At 44.7% G+C, this 21,032-nt stretch overlaps 2 protein-coding genes across 8 annotated transcripts in view; both read right to left on the bottom strand.

Annotated features, from left to right (window-relative positions):
• Positions 1–112: 112 nt before the first annotated feature.
• Mterf4 (mitochondrial transcription termination factor 4) lies at positions 113–5,147 on the bottom strand. 2 transcript variants are annotated; one of them, XM_050125989.1, is made up of 4 exons: positions 4,998–5,147; positions 3,330–3,828; positions 1,615–1,799; positions 113–707 (listed from the first exon to the last, which is right to left on the bottom strand). In XM_050125989.1, exons 1-4 carry the CDS (start codon positions 5,016–5,018, stop codon positions 366–368), a joined length of 1,047 nt encoding a protein of 348 aa, XP_049981946.1. In that variant the 5' UTR covers positions 5,019–5,147; the 3' UTR covers positions 113–365. The 2 variants fall into 2 exon arrangements, with proteins under 2 accessions (XP_049981946.1, XP_049981947.1); XM_050125990.1 differs by lacking the exon at positions 4,998–5,147 and adding an exon at positions 4,166–4,900.
• A 2,286-nt stretch (positions 5,148–7,433) lies between these two features.
• Pask (PAS domain containing serine/threonine kinase) overlaps positions 7,434–21,032 on the bottom strand; it is a 41,981-nt gene continuing 28,382 nt past the window's right edge. For 5 of the 6 annotated variants that reach the window (XM_050125983.1, XM_050125986.1, XM_050125985.1 and 2 more), the window contains 6 exons: positions 18,739–18,864; positions 18,495–18,629; positions 15,601–15,800; positions 10,582–10,715; positions 9,231–9,377; positions 7,434–8,659 (listed from right to left, as the gene is read on the bottom strand). In XM_050125983.1, coding sequence (XP_049981940.1) covers positions 8,502–8,659; positions 9,231–9,377; positions 10,582–10,715; positions 15,601–15,800; positions 18,495–18,629; positions 18,739–18,864 — 900 coding nt within the window. In that variant the 3' untranslated portion in view covers positions 7,434–8,501. Of the gene's footprint in view, positions 8,660–9,230; positions 9,378–10,581; positions 10,716–15,600; positions 15,801–18,494; positions 18,630–18,738; positions 18,865–21,032 lie in introns of those variants that run through there. The other variant, XM_050125988.1, reaches the window with a different exon arrangement.

Below are 21,032 nucleotides of genomic sequence, written 5' to 3'. Positions count from 1 at the left end.
ACGCAAGCGGCTCTTGAGCCGGAAAGCACCTCTTTCTCTACACGATTTCAGAATTAACACCAACGTATTTCAACAGAGAAAAAGATACCAAACTTGGATGGATGGCATCCCCTGGATTTTAACAGCTGAGTCCTTTATTTAGGATGTAGTGGGCCACCACAGAAGCCACTAGACTGCAACAAAGCATCTCCTATTTGGTTTGATGTATCTACATCTCTCCAGTGGATCATAACAGTTTCTTTTTTTTTCTATCAAATGACCAGTGTTAGTATGAAAAATACTCGAAGATCCAGGTGATCGCCCCAAAGCTTTGAGAACACGGGAATGATCTCCGGCATCTCTGGACCCTTTTGTCCCATCCTCCATCACAGCTGCTCTTCATCTTCCTCCTCCTCCTCATCCTCCTCCTCTTCCTCCGATGCATGGCTCTCAGATTCCTCTTCTTCTCTATCCAAGAGCTTTTTAAAAACCTCAAACTCCTTGGCAGAGGAACGTGCTGTCCTGGCCAAAAACTCAGCTTCAGAAACCCTGAGAATGTCCTTCAGTAAAGGGTTAGGGATCTGTGTCTGTCCCTTCTTATCAGGGGTTTGGTACCGTCCAAGACGTTCCAGGTACATGTGTCTCTGCTTGATCTTGGTTATTGAATACTGTAAGAAATCATTCTTGACTATGTCCAGATGCTTAAGTCCCATCCTAAAATATGCATACTGGAAGACACAAACATGTTTAGGAATCTATGTAGAGAACCTCAAAGCCTATCGTTCAATTCAAAACAAACTTTAGTCCAAAAACATTAGAAAAGAATTGCCTGTAGCTACTCTCTAATACCAACACTTGTATGAAGTCTGACAGTTTTCAAAGCATTTCAAAATTCATGCTGAGAAAAATGCTGCAGAAAACAAATGGGTGTGTTAAGTTTTTCTTTAAACGGGAACAAAAATTATGAGTATAGAAAAATCCAACCCAAAGATGCTTTGGAATTTTAAAAAATGTGAGTGCACAATTATTTGAGTATGTTACAGAATGCTTGTGAAGGCCAAAGGCCAGCCTAGGTGGTTTACAAGCCTCCAGGAATTTGCCTGTCTCTACCCCACAACTCCCCACAGGGGTGCTGGGGCACTGCACATTCAATTTTGACAGGTCCCCAGAATCTGGTCCTCATGCTGGCACAAGGGTTTTCATTTGTCTGTCTGTTTTGAGGCAGGGTCTCTACATAGCCTTGGCTGGCCTTAAACTCAGAGGTCCACCTGCCTTTGCCTCCTGAGCTAAGATTGAAGGAGTGTACCACCCTTCCCAGCTGCACAGAGCTTCTGACCTTACCTGTCACATCTGCTGCCACATTCTCCAAACCCCCACTCACTCTAAGGGTGGGAAAGTTTTAGCTTTCTCAATAGTAGTTATTTCAGAGTACCTACTTGGACCTGGAATGGGGCCAGGTCCCTCTCTGTCAAGGAAGTAAAGCGGAAGGACAGGTTTGCTTTGTGGGGAGAAAAGAACTGAGCTGTACTGTTCTAGAACAGAAGCTCTGAGCTCTACTCAGAGGCTTCTTGTCCACACAGCTGACCTTACTCAACTTAAAAATCTGAAGTCAAGAGTCTAGTCACTCATTCTCACCTGGAATTTGTACTCTAGCTCACTGGGGTCTGCCTGAAGAACGCCTGGGCACCTGTGCAAAAGCTCAGTGATTTGCTGTGCTGTGAACATGCACTTCTCCTTGAGGACCCTCACAACACCATCAATGTCCCGCTGGCGCATGGTGAAAACCTCAGGGCAACTGTGCAGCACTCTCTTCAGTTTCCCTGTAGGATATTAAGAAAAGGAAAGCATGTAACTTCAGGTATTCTGGAAAGCCAAGGGCTGAACAATAGTTAGGGGCTGGTAGACGGGTTGGTCAGTGGGTAAAGGCGCCCGCCACCACGCCTCATAACTTGAGTTCAGCCTCCAGGACCCACACGGTGGAAGCAGACAACTGACTCTCAAAATTGTCTCATGGCATCCACGTAAGCCCCAGAACATGTGCTACTAAACACACTCACAGATACAATACACACACAGACTCTGACAAGGATCACCTCCCTTCATAGGATTGCTGACTTCAGACTCTGCCTTCTATAAAGCACCATGGAAACACGTCCTCTCAGATCCAGCAGCCCACCCTACACCCCTAACCTAGCCTCCGAGTGTCCTCTCGTGAGCCACATTAGTAACTGTATCTAGACAACTGCTATAAACAGGAGCTGTCCCAGACAAAGCGGAGTAAATGGTCTTCTTTTAGTAGTTGGAATAATTTTCTTAGGAATATTGGCAAATTTAATAGATGGAAACTTAAAAACTACTTAGACCATTAACTATTTTTCCCAACAGCATAGTTGGTCACTGTCTCTGCTTGACTGCTGTGTGAAGAGGAATTTCCAAAGGGCAAGCTATTTTTGTTTTTTGTTTTTTTGTTTTGTTTTTGAGACAGGGTTTCTCTGTATAGTTGGGGCTGTCCTAGAACTCACAGATCCGCCTGCCTCTGGCTTCCAAGGGCTGGGATTTTAAGGCATGCACCACCACGCCCAGCTACCACGCCCAGCCAAGGTGTGCACTTTGCTTTCATCTCTCAAGCTGTGCTTCAATACTGAGCTTAGACTCAGAAGACACTACAGGAAAACCTTTTTTTCTTTTTTGCTCATCTTCTAGAGGAGGCCTACAGAGGTACCAAACAGTGGACTCTAAGCCTCCCCTACTTGGGTGGTAAAAGTCTTACCAGGAACAGTCAATAATAAAAAGAAATAAAAACTGGTCAATGGGTAGACATCACTGGAGATTTCCATCTCCCTTCTCCAGAGGAATGACAACAGTTAGCAGGAGGTCACTCTGCAGCTCTCCAGGAACCTGGCACCACCAGGTCTAAATTTTTGTACAGGATGTTTTTGCAGTGGTCACCCATATGCATACACATATTACTACCACATAGCAACTCTAAGCATCCAAAAACAGACTTCATGTTCCCACTGTTCTGGAGCTTGAGACCTCAATGAACAGAACACATGGGACTTGTTTTGGCCTTGGTTCTCTCCTCCTGGCTAATCTCCCTGCATACCTCTTACAACACCTTCTGCAGAGGGTCCCTCACACATCTCCTCGGAGAACCTTCCAACCTCACTTCACCTTACTAAGGTGTGTTTAGCCCACAGACCACATGCATCCCAGGATAGCTAGGAATGCAACCTAACACATTTGTATATGACCTGTCATGTCACAATATCAGAAGGCTGGACTAAGGCAGGCTATTTTTTCATTAACTCCGACTCCTCTCACACTACAAAATCTGCTGCTTCATCTACCTTCTCCAAGGCCAAGCTTCCGCAGGTAACTGGACCGCTTCTTCATTTGCACTGGAGACAGTTTCAGTAACTGTGGACTTTTCTTCAAAGCCATAAATAAAGGTTCTGGGTGCAATCCCAAGAGTAGAAATTCTGAAATTATGTCCAGCAGCTGTTGAGGATAGATGCTTGGCTGTATACTGAGCAAGCTGTTAATATGGGCTTCATCAAAACCCATGTCCTGGAGGGAACTGATGACGTTTGCAAGCAACGTGAACTTAGGATCCACAAAAGTCTTCTGCTCCTCATGAAGACACTGAACAAGATGTGTCCTGTACTCTGGTTCCTGCACATATGTTTTGGGTCTAACACAGGAGGACTCTTGGAAGTTCTCTCCACTGGGTACTGTAGTCAGTTTGCAAAACAAAGAAGGACTCATCCTTTTACAGTCTCTGAGATGAGGGGTCTGCCTGGCCAAACAGGTCCAGGAGCGGGTCATTAGTCGGTGCCAGTCAGGAACCTGTAAGACAGAGCCAAAACAGAATCAGTTCCACCTCGGGATAACAACCACCACAAGATCACGGAGCGCGAGTATTTTGGACCTTGGCCCATAAAAGCTAACAGTTTTTGTAAACAATCTGTAAAACCCCTGGGCCTTGTAAGACTTTAAGACAATCCTGAAGCCATTTTTGACAATTCTGAATCCTCTCAGCCTCTGTGCCATAGTGCTTCCCCTCCTCCCCTGGGAACCAAGGACCTAACAGCTACACTCGCACGTACTCAGTTCCTGAACAATTACCCATATACGTATGTTTTGGTTCGGTCCCCTGGGAAACGGGGTCAAAATGACCTCTTACCTCATCTGATCTGGCAACAGCTCTCCAGTCAATTATTGGTAATAGCCTTTTCAAATAAGCCAATCAGAATAGTCAAAGAACAACCCCACTTGCTTCTGTGGCCCCTTTAAAAGTAGACCGTACCAACTATTCAAGGTATCTCGGCTTCCCGAATGCTGGGGACCCTGTCATGACAGAATTAATAAAATCCTCATGCTTTTGCATCGGCTGTGGTATATGAGGTGGTCTCTGGGGGTGACTCCTTCTCAGTGTTTGGACGCTGGAGTCCAACAGCCTAAAAGGTCTCCAGAGAAGGAAATTAACATATAGACGACAGCACTTCCAGAAGATATAGGAGCCGGGCACAGCCAATACTGTGAGCTTTATGGAGGACTCCTAGTCATTAATATTTGGCTGAAAATTCTGAACCGCAGACAACCCACCAGATAGGTGCACTATCTAAACTTATTCCAACAAAGGATAATTGTTTCGATGCTACCTTTCATTAAAGGAAAAATATTCCTAGACAGGAGTCTGTCAATTCTCGGTGTCTGGGACTAACTAACACATAACAAATTAGGCATCCGATGCCCGCCAGACTGGTCTCCAAAACCTCTCTAGCACGACCAGCCTCCCCTCTCTCAGCCTTGGTCTCCAAAGCCCATAGCCGCCACATTAGCCGAAACTCCATAGAAGCCAGTGGCTCATGTCAGGACCAGGCTGTCTATGCACACACCACCCGGGAGCGCTATTGCCACAAAGCGGCCGGATGTGGTCACAAATAACCTGCGGCAGGGCCTCCTGCACGTCCCGCCCGCAGCTGCTGTGATCCCCGGACCTATGGCAATCTCACCCGCCGTCCTAGAGCAGCCATGGAGCCCCAGCGACAAACGTTAACTGGATCGCCGGAAGGGGCGGTCCTTCCTGGCCCACAATGTCCGTCCTCTGGTCTGTGTCCGCCGCAATCCTGGGAGCCAGCGTTCCTCTGTTCCGTGGCCAAGCTTTTAATCCCCTGGGCTCTTTCCCCGCGCCGCCGCATGCAGATGCAGCTTCCCTCAGCTGTGTTCTGCCAGGAACAAGCAAGACCACAGGGGTTTCTCAACTGCCCTTCAAAGTACTGGAGAAGCTAAACTCACACCATTATTTCCTGTCGTAAACCACACTTACAGGCGCACAGGGGAGACGGGACACAAAAACGAAGCAGGTGTTCAAAATTCTATAAGCCCTAGTGCATGAACTGGTTTTTTTGGAGCCCATTCCCTATGGAGAGATACCTTGCTCAGCCTCGATTCAGGTAGGAGGGGCTTGGTCCTGCCTCAACTTGATATGTCAGACTTCGTTGACTCCCTATGGGAAACCTCACCCTTTCTGAGGAGTGGAGTGGGTGGGAAGTTGGGTGAAGGGAAGACTGGGGAACTGTGGTTGATATGTAAAATGTAAAAAAAAAAAAAAAAACTTAAGTAAAATTTCTAAAAAGATTCTATAAGGCCAAATAACCTAACTGTAATTGTGGAGTTAGGATGTCGCAGACCAGAATCAAATTATCATGGATTATCTTTTAGCCTTTTTGAAATTCATTCACTGTCCAACTGTCCAACTAAACAGTTTTGTGATTATGAAGGCCTTTAAAATATATTCTTAGACCACCACTGGTTCTCACCAATCCAAAAGCTAATCATATAATTAGTTAACACCTAAAATACTGTAGGTAAATGTCTTTGCAGTCACCTTCCTATCTCTATCCCCATCAATGTGTCCGGTAAATGCCTTGATTATGACTTTGTTCTGTAGCTAATAATATCTCACCTAACTACACCCACCGTGGAATCTCTTTTGGAGCAACCAAAATTCATGCTCCCGGGCTTTTTGGTTTTGGTGGACACTGTAATAACTTCTCAGGACAGCTCCAAATTCTTCCTGAAATGGTAAGCTGGATCCAAACCTAGATAAAGGTATTTAGTAAATTGTATTGTTTAAAAATGCGTGTTTAGGGTCAGCAAGATGGCTCAGCAATTAAGATACTTGCCACACCAGTCTGATGACCCGAGTTTGATCCTAGAAACCCATGTAAAAGTGTAAAAGAACAAACTCACTCCACAAATGTCTACCTTCACACACACACACACACGACACACATGCCCATATAAGTTTTTGTTTTTTAACTGTGTTCAACGTGAATACCTGGCCACACACACAAAAAGAAGCCAGTCTTTAGAGACTGAAGAGATAGCTCAGCAATTAGCAGCACAAGCATAAGGATTTCAGTACAGATCCCAATACCCACATAAAAATCCAGGTGTGACCCCATGCATGCCTTTAATCCCAACACGGAGAGGGAAGGACACAGGAGGATCAACGGGACTTACTGAGTGACAGTCTAGCCAAAAAGAAATGTGGGTCCAGGTGCAGGGAGAGACCCAGCCTCAAAGTTACAGAGGACACCCCACTGTAACAACCCAGTATGTAATATACATATAAACTCACATAGGTACACACAGAGAAAGATGTCTGCCATTAAAAAAAATACATGGCCCAAGTAATAAAATGATAGGAACAATGGCACTTTTTCACTTATAAACAACAGAGCTCTCTTAGCACAGAGGTCTGATTTCCCATAAAGATGAGGCACTAGAATGTTCCAATACAAATTTGTATGCATTAAATTTGCATCTTAGACCTGTTTGGGCAAAAAGCCTGGGAACCTTTTAGAAGGAGAGAACAGTAAAAGATAAAAAGCTGTGTTCTCACAGCTGCCTAAATTCCACCACTCGTAAGTCATTATTATATTTATTTCTTCCTGGTTTATTGGCTTTTTGTGTGAAAAAAGGGATCAGGCTGATACATCAATAAACATTCCTACTTTGTGCTAGACACTGACCTAGGGCTGAAGTATTTAAACATATATTTTGACAGAAGGGTTGGGTTGTATAAAAGGACAGGAAAGTTGCAATCTGCGTAAAACTTTTTGTCTTAATTTCTAACTAAATAAACATCATTTAGGCCTTCACACTGAAAGCCTAAGAAAACCCTATGCCACTCCAACTTCTTGAAAATAATCTAGGAACCAGTCAGCCAGCACTGGAACAAAGTGATGGCTAGAACACAGGGCTGCTGTCAAAGTCTGGCAGGATCTTTAGTCTTCACAAAACTTTGCATCTTGAATCAAACTTGAAATTCCAAGAGGGAAAATTATCAGCTGCCAACTCAGAACCTTAGTCTCCAAGGTTTTGAGAGCTTTTGTATTGTTTGGTTTTGTTTTCCTGCAAAGAACACCCATAAGACATCAGACTATAACCAAAAGCTTTATTTTTTTTCTAATGTAGAAATGGTTCTTAGAAAGCTGCATTTTGCATCCTCTGCCCTACTACACTGTCAGAAAAAAAAAAAATCTGTAATATCTTGTGCTCTATGTGTAATAAAGACTACAAGGAAAAACATTTGTTTCATTCTAAGAAACAGCTCATCTGAAATCAAAAGCTAAAATGTCACCAGCTTCTGGAGACTGGGCCTGGAAACCCTCAGTCACAGTCGAGTTGACATCCTTCACCGAGAGCCTTTCACACAGACGAAGCCGAGCTGGGCCAGACACGGGATGTCTGAAAGTGCTGGGAGGGTACTATGGGTTGACAGATGGCTGACAGACCTAAAGTCCCAGAGTAAACCAGGATAGATTGCTCTTTTAGCTGTGCTAAGTGGGGTACAGAAATGGAAAAACGAAGAAAACCAGTACTTCTCATGTCCCATAGAGTCCTAGCCAGGGTAACTTAACTAATTAAGTGGCTTTAATTTGGAAAAAGTTCAAGAAAGAAAATATTCTGGTCATTTTTGTCTAGCCAACTCTATGGACTCTACACCATTATCACAGATACCAAGTCAGTGGGAAAGACACACACACACTCTCAGATAGAAAGAGCTGGGCATGGTGTCACACATCTTTAATTCTATCACGCAGGAGGCAGGCAGATCTCTATGACTTCAAGGCCAGCCACAGTTAAGTGGTAAGATCCTGTCTCACAAGCTTACAAACAAAGAACAAAACAACAAAACAGAGAATTGAAATATTCCTCATGTCTTTCTGAGGCTCACAAGTTAAAGTCCTTTAATAATACAAAGCAACTGAACACTAGAATGCTTTTTTTCAAGGTTATAAAAAAATGAATTACAAGTCTTTCATAAACCTAAAACCTAAATACTATATATATATATATAGTATTGCAAGCTTGTTTTAGCACTTGCACAGAAATCTGTAGAAGGGGAATTCATCCCAGTTCTTCAGGATTTCTTTCTCCTCGTAGGAAGCCCTGAAATCCATACAATTTCCCAAATCAAGTAGAAAATAGCAGGAGAGAGCTTTCATTCAGCTGACTGACAGAGATGGATCCTCGGGATGCAGGCAGTGCTCATCACCAGGAGCCTCCCTGGGAGCAGGAGGGCCACTGAAATCCTTTGTGTGAGTCACTTCACTTGGACTCCTGCTCCTAAGCTCCAAACTTGCAGCTGACAACAGGCCAGTTTCTAAAGGGTGAAGAAAACATAACAATACGATTCTAAAATACTTTGTTTAGGAACAACAGAATTGGGGGAGGGTAGGCAGTGGATTCTGAAACCACAGGGTGATATTCTAGAGGTACAGATCCTGCTGAGATACTGTGTGTGAGTGCGCACACATGCACGCGATAATCTCCAGCCTGGTTCCTCAGGAGCTCTGACTTGGAGCTAGGGAGTCTTTTTCTGAAGAGACATGATGCCCCGTCTAGCCCCTCAGCATCATGGTCAGCATCTGTACCCTGACCCCTCTTGGGACTAGTCAACCAGCTCACTCTTCAACTACTACATTCTCATCTCTCCCAGCCAAAGTTACTAAAAGAACTTATCCTCCCTCTAAGGTCCATAGCCACACCCAAGTGGCACCTAAGGGTCTCTACACAGTCAAGCCCCATTTTTCAGACCAGCCACAGATTCTGGTATATGTATCTAGGACAGTGTGGTAGAAGAAGCCTTATCCTGGAAGGAGGCCTAGTCACCTTCCCATCCCAAACAAAAGACACAGGAAAGGGCGGGAGGAGGGGAGGCTGAGACTTCTCACCTGGCTGGTTGGTCCGACACACCTCTTCCCAGGTGTAGTTAGCAAGGTTCACAGGCTGTGTCACCCAGGGGTCTAGGATCAGCTCCTCTAAGGTGGTCCGCTGCTCAGGGGAAGGCTGCAGCAGCCCAGACAGAAGAGTCATAAGTTCTAAGGACATAAAGAACACAGGTGGAACCAAGCCAAGTCAAATGGAACGCATCTCAGACTTCAGGGTGTCCTGCTTCATGGAACCTCTCACAAAGCAAGGAAGCAGCCTGGAGTCCTAGGGCTTGAGGGCCTGCCCTGGTATTGTCAGAGAATACCTTTATAAATCTATCACCTCCAAAATGGAAGCGTGGAAGTTGAGATCCAGCTCAATCAAACCTCAGGTAGTCTGATTTCAAGGTGTGCTGGCTAGTTTTATGTCAACTTGACATAAACAAAATTTATTTGGACCAGACAATGGTAGTGCACACCCTTAATCCCGGCACTCGGGAGGCAGATGCTGGCAGATCTCGGAGTTTGAGGCCAGCCTATATAGTTCCAGAACAGGCTCCAATGCAACACAGACAAACCCTATCTCGAACCCTCCACCCCACCCCCACAACAACAACAAAGAGTTAACTGGGAAGAAAGAACTGCGAATGAGAAAATGCCACCACCAGATTGGCTTGTGGGACATTTTCTTGATTGAAGTGGGAGGGCTCAGATCACTGTGGATAGTGCCACCCATGGGTTGGTGGTCCTGGGTGGTAGAAGAAAGCAGATTGAAGCGGGATGGTGGTGGCGCACACCTTTAATCCTAGCTCTCAGGAGGAAGAGGCAGGCGGATCTCTGTGAGTTTAAAGCCAACCTACAAAAAGAGTTCTAGGATAGCCAGGGATACACACAGAGACCTTGCCTCAAATAAAATAAAGGAAGGAAGGAAGGAAGGAAGGAAGGAAGGAAGGAAGGAAGGAAGGAAGGAAGGAAGGAAGGAAGGAGAAAGAGAAAGGAAGAGAGGGGGGGGGCAGGCGCAGGCTGAGCAAGCTATGAGGAGCACGCTAACAAGCAGCAGCTCCAGGTTCCAGCCCCGTTTTAGTTTCAGTCCTACACCACCCTCCTTCACAAATGGGGCTCCTGATCTCATAGATGCTCCCACAGACAAGCTTACTGACTGCAAAATATCACTTTCAAGAGGGCCTTTAAGATCCAAGGGACACTAATAAAAATTACCAAAATGTTTTGAGTCATATTAAAATTATTATGCTCAGATCAAAATGTTAGAATAAAAATGATAAAAGAACTAATCAGCATAGACAAAGAGGAAAGAGAAACAAAATGTTGGGTTCTCAGGCAATGACATCACTCATCACCTGGAGCTCATGCTCACCTTGGGAAACCAGGAACGGGGGGTGAATGACTGCCTCCATGGTCTCCTCCACTTCACAGAAGGGATTCTCCTCGAAGATAAGCGTGTAGAGAGTGACCCCCAGAGACCACATCTCTAGCTCTGGCCCTCTATAGCTGCAAGGAGGAACCGAGAGCACTTAGTACAAAGCTCACCGAGTCAGCCCCACTCTGAATGTCAGAGCTTTCCAACCCCAGTCAGAGACTTGCATTCTCACAGTCCACACAGGGCTGCCTCAAGCAAGAGACACTCTAACTGACCCGAAAAGGGGGGATGATCCCCAGAGGCGGGGAGAGTAGAGGACCAGAGAGCAAGTCACAACTTGGTGTCACTAAGGGCCAACAGGGGCCACAGGCAACATCAGAACAAGTGGTGGTACACCCTATGGAAAGACCATGTGGTGAGAGGAAAGGGGCACCTAAAGTCAAATCAAACAGGAGAAACACAAGAGAACAAAGTTTAGTGACAGCTGAGGGGTCAGAGAAATGAACAGTAGGATGGAGTTTATCAGGAACTAGGGCCGCCTGGAAGACTAGGCCTGGGGGAGGAGGGGAGGTGTTATCCTAACTTCACCATGCTACCAGCCACACCAGGTAGGTTGTCTAAAGGTTGCCTATGGTTTGCCAACCCCTGAGGAAGAACAATATAAAAACAAGAAGAAAAACCGTTCTTACAGATAGAATCTGGAATCAGGGTTCAGAAAGCCTTTCGCCTGATGAGATGGATGTGTGTGCAATGTGGAAGGAAGCAGAACGAGACAGGTCCTGACCGAGAGGTCCACAAGTAGGACCAGCACACACACGACTGTAAAGGAAGGCCAGTGAGCAGAAAGCACAGTGTAAACAGGACACATGGGGAAGGCACCTGCCGCAGATGGCTAAGTACTGAAATGGAAGCGTCATAGCCTGGGCGTGGAGCAGCCAACCAGTCATACAAAGCATGCAGAGTGAGCCAGTTTACATGTAGCTCCTCTTCAATGTCGCCTATATTTCAACCACTACAGGATGGTACTAGAGCAGGACACTCACTGGGAATAGGGACAACCAAATCAGATCTGAAGAGAAACTACAGTCCCTTCAACACCTTCAACAGGGACTCCAAAGGGGAAAGTTTCCCTGCCCGCTTCACTCTCTGCTGGTAGCACACAGCCTTGTCCTGCTGCACACAAGGGCCAGCCCAGCATGGGGGTGGCTACAGCGGATTAAAGAGACCAAGCTCCAGGAATCAGTGAAAGCTAACTCAACATTCACTTTCTGACTGTGACTTGAAAAAGTGCCCTGAGAAGACACAGGCCTGGGTCCTGGTCACCTCCCAACCCCACTGCTGAAGGTTTCTCACACAAGGGAGGATAGTGGTTGAACAGACAACCAGGACCTGGTCAGGCCTAATGTGAAATCCAGTTTTGACCATGCCTATCTACTGACTCCACACACTATTCTATAAGACCACACAGAGCTACACATTCTGTCCCTCTAACTACCCACTCTTCCTGAAACACCTGACTAAGATTTGTGCAGGAAGAAGAGGAAGATAGCACTGTGTGAATGAGACTAAGGAAGGTCGTTTTATATTTTATACAGACACACCTGTTAGTGTGTAGCAAAGACCACAATCCCTGCATGGACAGCACAAACCACGATCAGCAATTTCTATGCCATCCCTACACATGTGGGCAATCCAGAGCTCAGAGCCAAGAATCTGAGCCCAGACAGTTCCTTCACATCATTTTTCCTGCTCTCAATCTTCCTGCTGGGCCTTCTTATAGTCAGCCCAACACTGTTATTGAGCTTTTGATTGCGGGAACTGGAGAGATGCCTCCACAGTAAGAGTACTGGCTGCTCTTCCAGGGAACTTGGGTTCCATTCCTAGCATCCACAGAGCAGCTCACAACTGTCTGTAATTCCAGCCCAAGAAGTTCTGTCTTCGTTAGGTCTCTATTCCTGTGATAAACACTATAAAAAGCAACTTGGGGAGGAAAGAGTTTGTCTTACAGGTCACAGTCCATCATCATGAGAGCCAAGACAGGAATGTGGGGCAGGAACTGAAAGTTAGTCAGGATGAGTGCTGCTGACTAACTCGCTCAGCCTGCTTTCCTATGCAATCAGACCACTCAGCTAGGGAAAGCACACTGCACAGTGAGCTAGGCCCTCCCACATCAACCAGTCAAGAAAATACCCCAAAGACCAATCTGGTGGGACGTTTTCTCAATTGAAGTTCTCTTCTTCCAAATGACTCTAGTGTCAGTTGACAAAAAAACTAGCCAGGACAACTGACTATTTGTTAACCTAAAACACCAAACATTACTATTAAACCATAACATTTTTTTATTTATCCCAAGTTCTCATATTAATACCAATATCACAATATAAGACATTCCAGCTTTTAAGTCTCACAGTCCTTAAAAGTTGAGTCTCTTCAAAGCATTCAAAGTCTCCCTAAAATATGCAAATCTCTCTAAAATCACAATGGCTCTTAGCCATGAGCTCCTGTAAAACAAAAAATAAGTTATATAACTTTCTTACACTGAAAGAACCAGAGTAGTCTCAATAAAACCAAAAGAAAATCATAACTCCAACAGTATAACTAACTCCGTGTTCAACGTCTGGGACTCACAGTCTTCTGGGCTCCCGAGAGCTTGTACAGTTCCACTCTCCAGCGCTGGCACCCACGGCACACCCAGCTTGCTTCACCTCCACTCCACTCCTACTGCTATCCTTGATGACCGTCCTATGGTGCTAGCATCTCTAAAATGTTGGGGTCTCCACTCTACATAGACCTCACCTTTAATAATAGCTACCTGGGCTTTCTTCTGGGACTCTAACCCAGCCATATGGTGCCAAGCCTCAATTTCTCTCCTAGAACCTTCTCTCTAAATTACTCCTAGGGCTTTAACTAAAACTAATGCTGGGCCTTCACCAATGGCCTCTCCTGATCTCTTAAGGCGCCAAGCCTCAGCCGTTCTCCATGACTTCTTCGTGTCTTCAATACCAATACCACTTGGGAGACTCTTACATATTGCCACGTTTGGCTGCTGGCCCAAGGTCAGAAGTCAGCACAGGTCCCCTCTGAACCACAGCTTCTGTGTACTGACCTTGAGGAATCTTCCAGAAGATTTAGCCTCAATGATGCTGGTCTCTTGTTAATCACAGCTGATTCTTCAGCCCCGTCTGAACAGACTGTCCCACCAAAGCCAGTGTTTCACTTCGGTGGTGCTGGTCTCTTAATTAATCACTGTTGATTCTTTAACTCGAGCTGACCAGAACCAGATGCTTATTCAAATTATCAAACAGCCCCACAGAGTATTTAAAGGACTCTCAAACTTTACTTTGAAACTTCCTAAGCTAGGCCTTCATCGTCTGCACTATTCTCAACATTCTTAACTTCCAAGCTCCCACAGAACAGTTCACTGAGCTCTGAACACTCAAAGGTCTTTCCAGTCCAAAGTCCAATCCACCACAATCCTTCCAAAAACACATGATGAGGTCTGTCACAACAATACACTACAACCTGGCACCAATTTCTTAGTTAAGGGTTTCTACTGCTGTGATAAAACACAATGACCACAAACCCTTTGGGGAGGAAAGGGTTTATTTCATCTTAAGTCTCAGGTCACAAACTACCACTGAGAGAAGTCAGGACAACAACTCAAAAAGGAACCTGGAAGCAAGAATTGAAGCAGAGGTGTCTTAGTTACTTTTCTATTGCTATGATAAAATATCATAACCAAGGCAACTTATAAAAGAAAGCTTTTGATTGCTCATAGTTTCAGAGGGCTAGAGTACCTAATGGTGAAGAGCAAAAGCTACCCAACATGCTGTGAGCTCACATCGTCCTGATGCAAGGAGGAGATAGAGAGAGCTAAATATGAAGGATGCTAGTCTTTTGAAACCTCAGTCTGCCTCTAATGACACAGCAATTCTAAAAAGGCCACACCTCCTAATCCTTCCCAAACAGTTCCACCAACTGGAGCCCAAGTATCCAAACACGAGCTTATGAAGAGCCATTCTCATTCAAACCCTCACAAGAGACCATGGAGGAGTGCTCCTTACTGGTTTGCTCCTCATGGCTTGCTCAGCCTGATTTGTTATAGTATCCAGGACCACTGGCCAAGAGTAGCACCATCCAGCCCATCCAATCATTAATCAAGAAAGTGGTCCGCATGCTTGTCTGACCACAGGCCAATCTTGTGGGAGCACTTGCTCAATTAATGTTCCCAAATGACTCTAGTTTGTGTCAAGTTGACAAAACATTAACCAGGACAGAATCAAAAACCCTTATCTGGCCTCTGCAGTCACTGAACATGCTACACAGACACACCTGTAGGCAAAACACACATATACATAATAAAAATAAAGCTGGGCAGTGGTGTTGCACGCCTTTAATCCCAGCCCTCAGGAGGTAGAGGCAGGTGAATCTCTGTGAGCGCCAGGCCAGCCAGGTCTAGTTCCAGGCTCCAAAGCTACAGAAAAACCAATAAGTAAATAAATAAATGAATGAATGAATAAAAATAAATAACCTGGATGGTGGTGGCACACACCTTTAATCCCAGACTCAGGAAGCAGAGGCAGGAGGATCTCTGTGAATTCAAGGCCAGCCTGATCTACAGAGTGAGTTCCAGGACAGCAGGGCTGCTACATAAAGAAACCCACTGTTATACAAACAGAAAGATAACACCTTGAAGTAATGATTATTCCTGATATTCAATAAGTACAGCAAGTTATAGGAGTCACTCAGAGCATTCCAGCTTTTGAGACCTTTCTCTTTATCTTGTATTTTTCTAACTTTCTGTATCATCAAACTCCAAACAATCAAAAGTTGAAATGGTGGAATCGACCCCTATGTCCATCGTCCAGCTTCCTGCCTATTGCACACTGACTTTCCAGAACATTACCCTCATTGCTCAATAAAACACCCCAAACTGAAACCACTTCTTCCTAAAATCACAACATTCATGGACGTAACGCAAGAGGAGGGTAAGCTCCAGGATCATGTGATACGTACGGATTTCCCATGAGAACTTCAGGTGCACAGTACTCGATTGTCCCACAAAAAGTATAAAATAGTTTGCCTCTCTCTAAGTAGGCAGCTGAGCCAAAATCTATCAACTTAATTGTGAAGTCCTCGGCGATCACGATGTTCTCATCCTTGATGTCTCTGTGGATGATGCCTTTGGAGCGCAGGTATCCTACAGCAGACACCAGCTGGAATCAGAGGCCAGGAGAATACTTTAAAAGCAATTCAAGCAAAAAGGCATTTACAATAGATACTGGGAAGAAAAAATTAAAACAACAGCATTCTCCAGTGCATAGTCCTGGGTGCTGGAGATATGGTTCTGCATAAACAGGAGGCACAGCTATTCTGTGAGTCCATCACTGTGACTAGCACAGGCCAGCAAGCAACAGCAAGTAACTCATGCCTCATGTTATTAAAGAGCCTCCCAGCAGGCACTTGCCCTATAACCATGTCAGGAGAAAGACAGGCCACCAAGTAGGTACTTAGAAAAACGTAGGCCATTGAGGGATTACTGTTGGTCGGTATCACATGCAAAGTACCCATGCACTATGGGGGATACAACAGCTCACAGGAAAGGAAAGTGTCTTGCGCAGCAGTTTAAAGTCAAAGCAGGAGCAGATAATCCTGTGTGTTCTTCCCCAGTCAGCATATCTACCCCTATGTGGACTAAGTGGCTCCACAGGAAGCAGGTTGTAATATAAGCACTCTGCCTCTGGAAGGCAGGCATTCTAACACACATCTGCCCAGGCATGCTGTATCTTTACAATGGAGGTCTGCTGAGCAAGCTTCCTGTGGCTTCAGTAAGACTATTTGCACCACAATTTGGATACCAAACTAGAGCAATCAATTTAGTGATTTCTTGGACATCAATCATTTTCATCTTTGGAGACAATTTTATACTTCCAAATGAAAAATCTTTGAATCAGAAAAATAGTTAATGGCATGTCAACTAAGCTCAATCAATTAAAAATAAAGTACACATTATAAACACTTGCCTGTATATTTACACATATAGATTTGATTACACGCATGTATTTGAACATTCATTAACATACATGCATGCATACATAGATATATACATGGTAGAATCCAATCAGGAGACTTGGGTCAGGGGAGAATCTTGCTATGTAGACCAGAGTGGCCTTGAATTTGCTATAGCATCAGGAGTACTGAAATTATAGGTATATACTATACATTTAGTCAGAAACCTTTTTTTTTTTTTTTTTTGAGACAGACAGGGTCTCTGTGTTAACAGCTCTGGCTGGAACTAGCTCTTGTATACTAGGCTGGCCTCGAACTCACAGAGATCCACCTACCTCTCTGCCTCCCACCACCACCACCTGGCTAGAAGCCTTGTTTTTAACAAGACTATAAAACCACTATAACTAAATTGTACTGAGCTCATTCTTCCTTTCCACGAGTCCCAGCTCTGCTGTATCCATATAGCTGCCCACGGTGCTGATCCCCAAGTAGCAATGCTAATGGATGGACGGATGATAAACAGATAGATAATAGGAAGGAAGGAAGGAAGGAAGGAAGGAAGGAAGGAAGGAAGGAAGGAAGGAAAGACGGACGGAAGGAAAACAATGTATAATCTTACAATAAGTAGTATAAGAGTGGGGCTACTCAGGCCATGGTAACACACACCTTTAATCCCAGCACTCTGGAGGCAGAGGCAGGCTGATCTCTGTGAGTTCAAGGCCAGCCTAGTTTACAAGAGCTAGTTCCAGGACAGGCTCCAAAGCTACAGAGAAAAGCAAAACAAACAAACAAACAAATAAACAAAAAACCAGAAACAAAAAAAAAAAAAAAAAAAGAGCAGGGGCTAGAGAGATGGTTCAGTGGTTAAGAGCACTGACTGCTCTTCCAGAGGGCCTGGGTTCAATTCCCAGCACCCATATGACACACATGACAACTCATGACTGTAATTCCAGGTCCAGGAGACCCAACACCCATGGCAAAACACCAATGCACAGAAAAAATAAAAACAAACAAACTTAAAAAAAAGAAGAAGTGTGAGAGTAGTGGTGGGGCAGTCTTTTGGCAACTACAGTGGCCAAAACAGCGCAGAGTCCGAGAAACTTTCCAAAACCCAAATAGCTTTGAGGAGCTGACTACACTCAAGAACTGTAAATTAAAGAAGCTTTCACTAGGAATCCCTTTCACTAGGAGTCCCTTTCAGGAACTAATTAAAGGACAAGATAAATGATCCACACGTTTCTGGGAGCACCGAGGCAGGAACCACTGCCTTCTAGGTACTCAGACAAGAGTCACTGTCTTTGCCCTGCTTTCCTCTTGTTCTCAGATGCCTTCCAGGTTTGCTGGTCACTTTTCCATGCCTATGAAACAGCAAGTGAGCAAAGATCCACACACATTTCAATACAAAACAGATCAAGACAAACTTTGTAACACGGGGTAGCTCAAATTGCAATCTTCATGCTTCTTTACGTGATCCCTGATTTAATCCCAACAGTCTTTTCATGCAGTCACCAGTGTTTTCAACTGCACACATTAGGTGGTTAAGGCTACACACAAGTCTCATGATTGGTAAGGACACAGATTCAGATCAAAGGCACAGGGCTCAGAACCAGCATGGATCTCTTTGTTGTTTAATGTTTGTGACTGGCACAAAAACAATATGCAGATCTGAATAAACTTTAATCACTAAAATACGCTTCCCCCATAATTCCTTCCAACTTCACTTTCTCTACCTCAGTCATACAACTCTCTCTTCAAAGTATGCATCTTACCTCATAAACCCCAAGGCTGAAAGGCTAACACTGGCTCACTGAGGAGACTGACTACATGCCACTGACCCTTGCAGGCATAGGATTCAATTACCCAACCCCACATCCACCCGCACAGCCCTGGCCCGCTCTCACTTGTCGAAAGATGTAACTCGCCAGGGGCTCATCCAAGCAGGGATGGCGGTCAATGAAAGCAAAGAGGTCCAGGCCAGAGCCATGTTTTTCCATCACTAGCTGGAAGAACCCTTGGTTTTCAAATATATCCAGAACCTGAAAGAGACAAGACCGGGTCTAGTTTTGTTTGGAAATACCTCCAATCAACAAATTAATGTTAGAGAAGCAACATGAGGGTGTCAGCACACAGAAAACCACCACCTACCTTGATTATGTTGGCATGTTCCACCTTGGACAGAATTGCAATCTCCAAAGTAACTTTTCCAAGTTTGGGATCATCAATCCAACAATCCTCCAAAACCTTCTCCTTCTTAATAAACTTCACCACCACCTATACGGGAGAAGGAGAGCATATCTCTATCATCTGTTAAACCTGGTGCCCACTACCTGCTTACACTTTTCTCCCTCCCCCAAGACCACAGTCATGAAAGAACAAGTCCCTGTAGGAAGTCCCTGCAACAGGAGACAGGGAGGAGGCAGCAGCCAAACAGAAATGCTGGTAATTTCTACCTGCCTATTATGGGCAAGATGGGACAGATGGGGATCCCTGGAGGGCCTGAAGAGCAATGGCCACTGCTGGAGAAAAGAAGTCTTAACAGCAAGTGTTCCCACAATACTCTATATCACACCCAAGAGAATGAAATAAATCTAAAAAGTAGAGAAAATAAAGAAAACTGTCACTGGTAGACAAGTGTCAGTCCTGATGTTGAGATTAACCAGGGAGTTCCTCAAGCCTGATGGCTATAGTGAACACAAGAAACACCACCGGGCAACAGCAGGCGGCATTCAGTTACCAGGTGTTATGGGACTAAGTTCCACTGTAAAGAAAAATACTGCATGTCATTTACTACAAGACACGCTTGCCACTCAGCAGATGGGCTACTATGTGGAATGCTAGGTGCACAGGTAAAGCAGCCCTGGGTAAAAATTCCAGCAGGGCCTTTCTGTGTATCAGTGAGAGACACTGTCATGTTCCAAGGAGCTGATCCTCTACTGAGAAGTAGACAGTAAATTGTATCACGTACTACGGAATGATGAGTGCCCAGAAAAAAAGAAATGATGAGGCACGAGGTGGGCAGGCACAAGGGAGGAAAGCTGGAACAAGAGCCAGCAAGGGTGCAGGAGGAGCAGCAGCAGTCTGAAGTCTCCACGCTACACAACTATCCTCCACTGATCAAGTGAGAAGAGATCTAGTTTGGGTGAAGCAGACAGACTCTAAAGATGACAGGGAAGGAGGGAGATGTGAGAGAACTCAGAAAGATGAGGCAGAAGCAAACCAGTAGGGTACTGAGGAATTGAGAAGGGAGGGCTCAGTGCCCAGGAAGGGCGGTCAACGCCAGCAGGTGGTCTGCTTCAGACATCCTAAATAGACATGCCTGCTGCCCATCCACCGGCACAGAGAAAGATGACGAAAAAGGCAGGCAATCTCCAAGGGCTACCTACCACACATGCCTGAAGTGAGTGTCACGAAATAAGAGAGGAGATTGATTAAAAACAAAAAATAAAGACTTTTATTAAAATAAATCTTCAAGTCTGGACTAACAGCTACCAGCACTATTTCTTAAGACTATTCTTTGGTACCTAGGTCAGAAATAAGTTCGAAAAGTTAAAAATCACACTAGTAATCAAAACATACATAACCTTGGAAGAGAAGGAAGTACTGTGGACTAGAGAAATCCAAGAATTGTTCAAAAAAAGTGCTACCCTGGAAATACCCTGAATACCATTGAAATCGTTAGAGCAATCTTAAGGCTTGTAAATACATAGAACAGATATTTAAAAACATAAGAAAGGAACTGACTCAATACTATTTCTTTTCACTTTCAAAATATAAGGAACAAAATAAAGACAAGCATTACAAGTTTAAAATAAAAAACAAAAAAGGAATGGTCTGGTATTCACATTCAATAGAGAAACTGAGGCCGGGGATATGGCACAGCGGGTAAAGGGTCTGATACACAAGTGTGAGGACTAAAGTTTAGAACCTCATGACCATGGTGGCCAAGACAAGAAATCCGAGCACAAACTGACTAGCTAAACTAGCTACATTGGCAAGCTCTGGGTTCAACTGAGTGGCCCTGCCTCAGTAAGGTGGAGAGTGATTGAGAGTCACAACGTAAAACCTGGACCTCCACACTGTATGCATACACATGAGCATGCATGATACATACAGGCATGTACACCACATATACATGTGCAAAAATGTAATAAAATGAACCTATCTCACAAAAAGTTTATGCAAGGAGTCCAGCAAATCTTCAGGATACCAAGTGAATAGGGGATCATCAATTTTAGGGCTGCCAAGATGGCTCAGCAAGTAAAGGCGCTTCTTGCCAAGACTGATATAACCTGAGTTCAATCCCTAGAACCCAGACAGCAGAAGCAGAAAATCAACTCCGTCCTCTTGCCTCCACATCCACTGTGTAGCATGCACTTATAAATATACATACAATAATAATTTTAAAAATTTTAAGACAGGTCTTCCTATGTAGAGCAGGC

Source organism: Alexandromys fortis, unplaced genomic scaffold (assembly GCF_014885135.2).
Source record: "Alexandromys fortis isolate MF-2015 unplaced genomic scaffold, M_Fortis_MF-2015_v1.1 scaffold_254, whole genome shotgun sequence".
NCBI lineage: Eukaryota > Metazoa > Chordata > Mammalia > Rodentia > Cricetidae > Alexandromys > Alexandromys fortis.
This window is presented reverse-complemented; position numbering and strand designations above follow the sequence as displayed.

Coding starts and splice junctions, on each gene's coding strand:
- Mterf4 (XM_050125989.1), bottom strand. CDS start 5,018: ATGGCTGCTCTAGGACGGCGG. Junction 1,800..3,329: donor GAAGCTTGGCCTTGGAGAAG/GTAGATGAAGCA, acceptor AATATCCTACAG/GGAAACTGAAGAGAGTGCTG. Junction 708..1,614: donor AGCTAGAGTACAAATTCCAG/GTGAGAATGAGT, acceptor TGTGTCTTCCAG/TATGCATATTTTAGGATGGG.